The sequence below is a fragment of the Nannospalax galili genome, unplaced genomic scaffold, assembly GCF_000622305.1.
Source record: "Nannospalax galili isolate Female #2095 unplaced genomic scaffold, S.galili_v1.0 scaffold188, whole genome shotgun sequence".
NCBI lineage: Eukaryota > Metazoa > Chordata > Mammalia > Rodentia > Spalacidae > Nannospalax > Nannospalax galili.
Genome location: NW_008360325.1, coordinates 4819902 through 4830500, shown reverse-complemented (window position 1 = coordinate 4830500; position 10599 = coordinate 4819902). Strand labels below are relative to the sequence as shown.

General features: G+C 46.7%; 1 protein-coding gene across 1 annotated transcript in view; it reads left to right on the top strand.

Annotated features, from left to right (window-relative positions):
• The window catches only part of Ccnk (cyclin K), a 33203-nt gene that overhangs the window by 20898 nt on the left and 1706 nt on the right, over window positions 1-10599 (top strand). The window contains exons 5-11 of the mRNA XM_029559872.1: window positions 1471-1576; window positions 2182-2239; window positions 2954-3123; window positions 3485-3759; window positions 4278-4311; window positions 7488-7562; window positions 10351-10599. The exon at window positions 10351-10599 is cut by the window's right edge and continues 1706 nt beyond it. Coding sequence (XP_029415732.1) covers window positions 1471-1576; window positions 2182-2239; window positions 2954-3123; window positions 3485-3759; window positions 4278-4311; window positions 7488-7562; window positions 10351-10599 — 967 coding nt within the window. The remainder of the gene's footprint in view (window positions 1-1470; window positions 1577-2181; window positions 2240-2953; window positions 3124-3484; window positions 3760-4277; window positions 4312-7487; window positions 7563-10350) is intronic.

Genomic DNA, 10599 nt, shown 5'->3' with positions numbered 1-10599 from the left:
CTCACATACATGCAGGTAATACACTCATACACATAAAATAAAAATAATAAGATATTAAAAAACAAATAAATTTTCCATCTGTTATGAGAATTCTTTTCCTAGGGATACTAAGCAGTGTGCTTATAAGGTTCTGTGAGTTCAACAAAATTTTTACAGGATAATTCAGCATGGTTTTTTTTTTAAAAAAAAAAAAATCTCCACTTCCTCAAGTCATTCTGTAAATTCTCAATTAGAATATCAAGGTTTTAATGATACTAAATAAAATGATTCTAAAATGTAGGTAGTGAAGGATATGCAAAAACCAAGTTTATTAAAAGCATATGTTAATACTAGAGCTATCCCTTAGGTCATGATACAGTGGGAAAGAGATGAATCGATGAACAAAGGATTTTATATTTGCCATAAATTTCAGATGTGACTAAATGGCATTTCAGATAAAATGAAAGATACCTTAGTCAGCAGGTGATGTTGGCGCAGCATGTTGTATGATTTCAGTAGATACAGAAAGGATAAATCTCACACAGATGCATGCACTGGTCCATGTCTCTGTGTTCACACAGTCATGAAATTTACTGAGTTGTAAAGCTGGGCATCTTCCAGTGAAAATTTCTGAGGAATTGCATTTTTTAGTTATCTGTAAATAAAAGGTCCGGCCAGGCATGGTGGATCACACCTGTAATGCAGTGCTTGGGAAGCTGAGGTAGGAGGATCACTGTGAGTTTGAAGCTGGCATGGGCTATAGTGTGGGTTCCCAGTCAGCCCGAGATGACCTCAAAAATTTGAAAATTAAAAAATTTTAAAGCAGTTGGCATGGGTCAGTGGGTAAGGGTGCTTGCTGTATAAGCTTGGTGACCTATGTCCAGTCCCCAGAACCTCCACACCTGTACACACACACACACACACACACACACACACACGTACATATGTACATTTAAAACTCAAATAAATAAATAATATATTTTTAAAAGAGAGACTCATGGGGTTGGAGAGACGGCTCACCAGTTAAGAGCACTGACCATTCTTATAGAGGACCCAGGTTCAGTTCCTAGTACCCACATGGTGCCTAACAGTCGTCTTTAGTTCCAGGGCATCCAACACCCTCTTCTGACCTCTGCAGGCTTTGTATGGCACAAGTGCACTTACATACATGCAGGCAATACACTCATACACATAAAATAAAAATAGAATATATTTTCTTCTTTGTAAAGAGAGACTCATGTATGTTTGATAGAGTAGAACTTCTGAGGCTCTGGTGTCTGATTTTGGGGGGAGGATCAGTTCTGGTCGTCCTGATTTTGAGTTCTTTTTAGATTATTGCTGCCTGTGTTAAAAGGCTGAGTGGCAAGGGGAGAAAAGGAACAAAGAACAGTTGCTAGAATGGGACTGGAGAGAGCAGACAGGAAAGCGCATCTGTTAGTGTGTGGGGCCTGGGTCCTAACTAACTAACTGTGCACCATGTGCTGCTCTTAGGAAGAAGTGATGGTCCTGGAGAGAATCTTACTGCAGACCATAAAATTTGATTTACAAGTAGAACACCCATACCAGTTCCTACTCAGATATGCAAAACAACTCAAAGGTAAGAAGGGGGGGGTTGCTTTTTTTGTTTGTTGGGGTTTTTAGGGTGCTGGGGATGGAATCCAGGACTTTGCATGTGGCTAATTCAAGTGCTCTACCCTAGCCATATCCCCATTTTTTTTTTTAAGAACTTTACATTGTAAACAGACAACAGAAAGTTCTGAAATCAAATTTTCTTAAGTTGACAGTACTCAGATTATGTTCTCAACAGAGGAAACAGAAAGTTCCATGTATAAAGCACTCAGGACCTGACTTAGACAATTCCATACTGGAATTGTTGGTGCTGTTTCCGTTTATGCGTCAGCAGGTTCTGTCAGCCAGTTGCCAAGTGATAGGAGGCAGGAAAATGAGTCAGAATTTTTTAAATAGACTAATAAAATTAGCTTTGGAGCCAGGTTTCCCATAAACGGTGGTTCAGTGTAGGTCATGCGGAGGGAACCAAGAGGTGGGTGGGGTGTGGACTCCTGTCATCTGTCGTCATTCCCCAGACAAAAGCTCTCTGCTGTTCTGACACACGGTTGATTTTAAATAAATACCTGTCACTGCCTGTGAATTATTTTCCCACTATTCCTATTAATTTACCTTTCTTCTTTTCTCCATTTCTAGGTGATAAAAACAAAATTCAAAAGCTGGTTCAAATGGCATGGACATTTGTAAATGACAGGTACATGTGTTCAAGTGTTAATTAGTTCATGTTTAAAGTAAGCAGAGATTCTTTTCATCTCCTAATCAAAGAAACTTAATTTGCCTTGGATGAAGAGCCAGTTGATGGCAGAATCAGAGCTGAGTCCAGCTCACCGCTTCCACACATGGGTTTCTTTCTCCCCTGATGTGTTGCAGTGTGGAGAGGTAGAGAGTCTTCATCACCAGTTTGAAAAATGAGTAATAAGAATTTTGACAATTGAATGTTTATTGGGTAGAGTCTATTTGGTTTCTATTTTAGAGCTTTAACATGCCTAAAATGACAATGACTTGAGTTCCTGGCAGCCCCACTCCGTGGCAGGCAGAGAACCTTCTCGAATGTGACTTACAAAATGTTTGAGCAACCCATTAGATTTCATTTGACGAGCCAGCCACTCAGTCGTAGGATTTCAGCAGCTAGAGAAGGAACAGAAGCTGTCTTCATTTGTGTTGCATTGTGCATCCACTTTTTAAATGGGCTAGAGTTCCTGTATTTTAAAGAGTAAATCAGTAACTGGTTAAAGTAACTTGTTTTGGTAATTAGAGACTTCCTTTTTGGTTTATAATATTTTAGTCTATTTAGATAATTAAGCAGACTGACTTGTCGCTAGCTATGACATCTAGGTTCTACGTGTTGTGTGGGTCGTAAATGTTAGGTGACAGAGCTCAAACCTCCTTTCTGTCCTTGCTGCACTAGTCTCTGCACCACCCTGTCGCTGCAGTGGGAACCAGAGATCATCGCAGTGGCCGTGATGTATCTCGCAGGACGTTTGTGCAAATTTGAAATACAAGAGTGGACCTCCAAACCCATGTACAGGAGATGGTGGGAACAGTTTGTTCAAGATGTCCCTGTCGACGTTCTAGAAGGTACCTGATGTGCCGAGCTTTCTTGCAAGAATGTTCGTGTCTAGATCATTCTTCTCTTTGCACCCTGAGACCTAAGAATGAGTTTTCCCAAATAGGGATCTGTGAGTAGTTTTTCACCAGCATTTTCAATTAAATTGTCTAACATGATTTTCCTTTGTCCAAGCACATAGCTTGGTGATCTAAAAATATAGCCCATTGTTGCACAAAACATAGACCCAGTATTGCGCACAGCAAAGATGGGGCGAGTTAGACACGTGATAGCTGCTTATTAGGTATTAAAGAATTGATGCTAAATTTTTTCTAGGTAAAATTTGATTTAAAATGTCAGTTTGTGGTAAATGTAATTATTGCTGTCGTTTAGACATCTGCCACCAGATCCTGGATCTTTACTCACAAGGGAAACAACAGATGCCTCATCACACCCCTCATCAGCTGCAGCAGCCCCCATCTCTTCAGCCTACACCACAAGTGCCACAAGTCCAACAGTCACAACCGTCTCAAGGCTCCGAACCAACCCAGCCTCAGCAGAAGGACTCCCAGCAGTCAGGCCAGCAGCAGCAGCAGCAGCAGCAAGCACAGCAGCCCAAGAAACCCTCTCCACAGCCTAGTCCTCCCCGCCAGGCTAAGCGCGCTGTGGTGAGTGCTCTCAGATGGCAGCATCTCTCACACTTGTTGCTAGTCCCATTTCTAAGGGATTCCCACCAACACCCAAAGCAAACGGTGACCTGGCCAGTTCATTCAGACAGTGCCTTTACTATGCTGAGCTGTGAGGGTTCTCGGAGCCTGAAAATTAGTGTCCTCTGAGAGGTATGAGGGCACCGTCCTCCTCCTCCAGCCTCACAACTTGTCCTCCCCACCAGGCTCTGAAACCTGCCAGGGCCCACCTGGTTCCTGCGTGCTGTTTGTAAAGTTTCTGGTCTTGGAGCACAGGTGGCAGCAGCATGAGCTCACGTGAAAGAAGCCCTTGTTCCAGGGAACTCCTGTGCAGAAGAGGTGGGGATGGGCAGGAGCAGAAGCAACCTGCTGGGTGCTGTAGTATGCCCTGCAAGTTTAGCTCACAAATACTTTTTGCCTGAGGCCATGTTCTGTCCCTCTTGGTTTTCTTCACACCCAAACTAGGGTCACTAACAGTTGCATGCTTCCTTTTGTAACAGGTTGTTTCTCCCAAAGAAGAGAACAAAGCCACAGGTAAATTTCCTGTACTGCTATGTTGTTTCTTAGTGTTACCTGCCTCTATGCAAAACTTCACTTTGATTTAAATTCTTAGTGCTGCTTCCTTTTAGATGTAAATAGGCCTTTACATTAAAGCCCTTAAGTGACTTTGTCTGCCTGAACAACTGTGTCCTTCCCTGCCGATCACCAGACTGGATATTTTTAGATTGTGCTTTGACAAGCGGTGTCAATAAGTGAAGACATTACTGGCAGTGAAAATGTGCGTGGAAACACATGTAGTGGTGTAATCATGAGTGTGGGACTATTGCAGCGGGTTTTATTATGACAGATGAGTTAAGTCCATCATAGTAGACGAGTGAAGGGCCAGAGAGCTTGAGCTCAACGCTGTCGGCAGCCAGAGGACAGGAGGTGCTGGCTGGGTGTTCCCAAGAGTCTGTGGCACATCCTAGCTCCACTGCTCATGGAAGCCAGAACTCTTAAACACTGGTGGTTATTCACATTTATAGATCCCAACATTACTTAATTTGCTTCAATATTGGAAGTAGAAAGATCATAATCTGAAGGATTCTAGAACAGAAAGTTAGAGATGTTTGCCACTGTGTCAGTGTTATGTAGTTGCACTGAACTCTTCAAAGGCATCATGCATCTTCATTTCTGTTGCTTAGTTCATGGTCTTGCTTCTGAATTATTCAAAAAACTGTTGTGCAGTCTTCAAGTTCTAAAGGTATACTTTTTTCATTGTCTTTGGGAGAATGATGAGTTCAGTACAGGTGAATGAATTCTAGCCCCACCTTGAGAGGAGCGGATTGGGATTCATGCCACCTGGGATGTACAGTCTGGATGAATAGACGTGGTTCTGTGAGACGCAAGAAATAGCCCCATGTTGATCTCGGAGGAGGACTTGCCAGAGCACTTAGATGGGGGGATGCAAGGAAGCAACAAATCTGGAGTGTGGGGCCAGTTTGACAGTCAGTAGAGTGAAGAATCAGTCCTTTTGTAGGACTGAAAGTACAGTTTCAGCCCACATTGGGTTGCAGACCAGATCACAGAGGCCATGTGGAGAATGTGGATTTTGCATAGTCATTGGGACCTGTTAAAGACTCCACGGGGGAGAATAGCAGGGTTGGTTCATTTGAGGTCAGGATAGAAGTAAGTAGGATGAACGGCTAGAAGTGGTGGAGTTACTGGCAAGTACCTAAGTGGTGGCCTATGGAGCCATGATGCAGTGCTAACCAAGGAGCTCCCTGTGCTGGGCCACTTGGGGCACCAGCCAGAGGTCAGGCAGACACTGAATTGTGGCCAAGTCCTTAAGACTATCAGCACAAAAATCATCAGATTTCTAAGACATGAATTTCATGAATAAAGGGGTTTTTTCTTATGTGTATGAGTGAATTGCCTGCATGTGTGTAAGTGCAGCCATGTCATGCAGTGCCTGAGGAGGTCAGAAGAGGGTGTCGGATCTCCTGGAACTGTAGTTATGGATGGTTGTTAGCTGCCGTATGGTTACTGGGACTCGAACTCAGGTCCTGTGGAAGACCAGTCAGTGTACTTAACCGTTGAGCTATCTCGAGCCCGTATGAATAAAGTTTTGGGGGTTTGGGGGTTTTTTTTTTTTTTTTTTTTTTTTTTTTAAAGAGAAACCGAAATAATCATTACTTAATGAAGGCAGCTGGGTCCCAAATTCCAGGACAATTTTTGGTCTTTCTTTGAAGCAGGGTCTCCCTGTGGCCCCAGCTGACCTGGAACTCACTATGTAGACCAGGCTGGCCTTGAACTCACAGAGATCCGCCTGCCTCTGCCTCCCAAGTGCTGGGACTACAGGCATGTGCCACCATGCGCGGCTATGAATAAAATTTTATGGTGAGTGCACGTTGAAATAAAAATTCTGATGTGTTGGGTTACATAAAATCGTTTACTTTTCTACATGGCTGCTAGAAGGGTGAGTGTGTGTCTGGCTCTCATCCCAAGGTGAGATGCTGCCATGGAGACAGCTTCAGCTCTGCTGGCTGTGGGGAGCCAAAGATTTGAGTTTGACACCCATTAGGGTCAGAGGGAAAAGGTTAAAGTGAGATACTGACCAGAGGATCGGGGTTGGAGTGTGGAATTGGGGCTGGCTTCAGAGTGGTAAAACCTGGAGATGAAGCTGGCCATGCTGAGCCTGTTGTCCCCGCCTTCTGGAGGTGAGGCAAGAGGACCTGACTTCGAAGCCTTCAGGAGCTACATGGCAAAACTGTGTCTTTTTAGCAAAGGAAATATTTATTTTCCAAAGGAAATATTTATTTTCCAAAATTTAATTTATGGTACAAAATTATGTATTTTTTACCATAAAGAAAAGACTTGGTCTGAGGAACAGAGTAAGGAGCAGAGGGGCATCTGGACCTCGAATCCAGCCTGTGTTGGGAAAGTGGTCAACAGTGTCACAAAGAAACTGCAGTCAGAGCAGCAGACCCAAACCAGCCAGAACCAAGCCGGCCCAAAGTTTCAGGAGGAAAGGAAGCCCCAAAAGAAAAACATAGAAATGGAGCCCTGGGTTGACTGTGTTACACACTTTCCTCATTTAGTAGAAGAGTAGACTTTCCAGTCTGTCCTGGTGTCTGGTGAGCAGCATTGTTGGGGTGGGGGCGCAGGGGGTAGGTGCAGCACCTGACCAAGGGATGGGCTGCTGCCTCTGCCTGGTGAGATATGGTCTGCCCTGCTGTCTCAGACCTGGCACATTCTCCCTGCAGAGCTCTGCTGTCCAGTTACGGTACTGCTTCTGCCTGCTGCCAGCTGGAAATCAGTGTTTGAGAAAATAGACTTGAGATATGTCTGAACCAGAATGAAAGGTGAAGGGCTGTCTCGAGTCCCCAGGGATTGGGGACATGGCATTACTCTGTAGGGCTCGTCTTTGTTCTTTGCTCTCGCTGTCCATTGAAGCTGATGAGGGACTTGTTCTAAGTGGTCAGCAAAGAGTGGCCAGTGTGTTGGCAGGAAGCAGTTAGCTGGCATTGTCTTTCAGTGGAGGCAGGTGTTTGAATTGTGCCATTAACCGGCTTAGTGAGTTCACAGTGGTTTAGCTGCAGCCTTCCCCTAGCTCCTAGAAGGCCTTGGTCACTATCTGTTCTTTTTCTCTCAATGAAATCTCTGCTCATGTGATATATTTACATAAAGGGGTGTGAGTGGCTTTTTTTAACCCACTTTTTTCTTTTTAGAACCACCACCACCACCTAAAATCCCCAAACTTGAGACCACTCACCCACCATTGCCTCCAGCCCACCCGCCTCCAGGTACGTGCCTGCTCATGCCGCTGTGCCAGCGTCCTTGGGGCTGCCTACTGGAGGGATGACCTGGGAAGGGGTCCTGTGTTCCAGCTGACTATAGCCAGCCTAAGATAGCCATGAGCAAGGAGCCTTCAAACACAGCCAGTTTGGCAAGCTAGGCTCTGTAGATGTTATAAATTTTCTGTCTGAATACTCTGACCGTCTCTCATGTTCAGAAATGATGAACTGTATGGTGTAAATGAGTTTTAGGGAAACAACCCTGCAGCTAGGGAACACTTACCAGATCTGGACAGAGTTGCTGATGTACTGCAGTGTCTCACACCTGCTTCCTATTGGCAGGATGTCTATTGTGAAGAATAAGGTACTGTTCAGAGTCACTGAAAATAACATAAAGGGAGACGCCCAGGGAGCTGGAGGCTTCTGGACAGTTTGCTTTACCTGCACTGTTTCAGAAGCTGGAGTGTGAGGGGCCTGCGCTTGCTGACAGCTGGTGTTATTCCAGGGATTCTGCACCTCTGTCAACTGTGCTGACAGCTGGTTGGTGCGCATGGCTAGCCCTAGCTATGGAGCTTGTACCCGCAGAGAACAGAAAGCTAGTCATCACTAGCTTTCCCTCTGTTCACATGCAGTCACAGTAGCTTATGTGCTATGAGAATAGAGGCATTGTGGGGCCAAGTCCCAAGTCCCCAGGTCTGGTGGAACATTTAACAAGGCACAGCATCTCAGTCAGTGCTCCTCAATTCTGTGCTTGGCTGGAATGGGATGTGGCACTGGGGAGCCTAAAGCAGTCAGAGGGTATCCTATGCTTGAGGACCAGAGAGCCGCCACTGTGAAAGCCTTAGCCTGTCTCTGTCCTGCAGAGCACAACCAATGCCCCTTTAGTTGGCTGCAAACCAGCCCAGGACATGGGTAGTATCTGAGCCACATCAGCTGCCAGGAGGCCATGATCCGAGAGAGTGGCACCTGGTACCCATTGCTCTTCTGCACAGAGATGTGGCAGCAATGGTGGGCAGGTGGGCTGGCTCCCTCAGATTAGGTCCTTGGGGTTCTTTGGTAGTTGTCTGTGTAGAAGAATCAAAGGAGTCAGTGGTGGTAGATAGGAAAGGACAGAGCTGTGTGACCTGAAGAGATGCTAAGCTCAACAGCCAGGCCTGGGGGCATTGGGGGCCCTGTGTAACTCCAGGTGGCAGCAGAGGACACACAGAGGTAACCATGCTTAGAGCCCTTTCTTCAGGATAGCACACAGGACAAGGGCAAGTGCTGAGGGGCTGCAGAGCTCAGAGTTGAGGCAGTTTCTTTCTTCTTTTCTTTGGTCTTTGGGGGTAGGGATAAAATCTTGCTATGTAGCTCAGGCTAACCTTGAATAACCATCCTCCTGGCCCAGATTACAAAGTACATGGGATGAGAGGCATGCACCACCTACACCTGACTCCAGGAGTCATTTCCTTAAAGCTGGGTGAGATTGTTTTGGTGCAGGTGGCCATGGAATGATACAGGGCAAATTAAAAAGGGTCGGCACGTTCATGCACTCATGTTAGCTTCCGGACAGAAGGACACATTACCTGCCCTGGACTCTTAAGCATACTTCTGGCAGGTGCATCTGACTTTCTGGATTGGGCAGGGACACTGCTGATCCTCACAGGCAAGGCCCTCTGATAAGTCTGTTGTCATCCTGAAATTGCCTCTACCTTGGTTGAGAAAGGATACAATAGGTGCCAGTTCAAGGCCACAGAAAAGCAGTGTCCACCTGCACATAGCTAGGACCCAGCCATGCCTTGACCAGGAATGACATGAGAAGTCCTTGGGGAGCTGGAAGCACTCTTCACAGCCTTGTTCTTTTGGGGTATCCCTTTTGACATTCCCTACGAGCAGGTTTTGCTCCTGTGATTGGTATTCCTTCGGGGCAGTGTTGTGGTAGAAAACCAATTTTTCATGTGCACATGTGGGTGGAGGGAGTTCCTGGTATCATTTTCCAGGGGTCTGACCATGACTGGATCACAGGCCAGTGGTGCAGTGAGCTCTGGGAGAACAGAGTGGGAACTGTGACTGGGCAGCACCATGCAGAGCCCAGGGTCTCAGGGCATCCTTTGCGGAAACAGCAGTGAGTTTGGTCTTGCTCGGCCTAGTTAAATGGAGCCAGAATTGCCACTGTGATTGTTGGCAGGATTTTGTTTGCTTGCTGTTTTGTCATCTTCTTTGACAGGCTCAAGACTTGGGGGCAGAGACAGGCAGAAAGAGCCCCCACCAGTTTGTGCTAGGAGTGAGCTAAACTGAACCTGCTTGTTTGTGGTCTAGCAATGAGGGAGGAAGACTAGGGGTCATTGGAGATGGCGCAGAGAGCCTCTAGACTCAGACCACAAAGGTGGCAGCCTCTCCTTGCTCTTCTGGAAAGGTGGCCCTGGGGCATGGTAGCACTTTACCAGTGCCATGAGCAGGGGGTCAGAGTGTCACATGATGCCAGAGACCTGCTGTGCTGTGGCCTTCCTGGCTCCAAGGCTTCCCGACTCCAAAGGAGTCCAGTTGACAGTTCCACACCAGGTAGCTTGAGACACAGCCAGAGCCCGGGTACTAACTTTTCTTTCTCTCTTCTGCAGACCGGAAGCCTCCCCTTGCTGCTGCCTTAGGTGAGGCTGAGCCGCCTGGTCCAGTGGAAGCCGGTGACCTCCCCAAAGTCCAGATTCCTCCTGGCTCCAAGGCTTCCCGACTCCAAAGGAGTCCAGTTGACAGTTCCACACCAGGTAGCTTGAGACACAGCCAGAGCCCGGGTACTAACTTTTCTTTCTCTCTTCTGCAGACCGGAAGCCTCCCCTTGCTGCTGCCTTAGGTGAGGCTGAGCCGCCTGGTCCAGTGGAAGCCGGTGACCTCCCCAAAGTCCAGATTCCTCCTCCAGCCCCCCCGGCCCCAGTGCACCAGCCCCCACCACTGCCACATCGGCCCCCACCCCCTCCCCCTTCCAGCTACATGACCGGGATGTCTACCACCAGCTCCTACATGTCAGGAGAGGGCTACCAGAGCCTGCAGTCCATGATGAAGACCGAGGGCC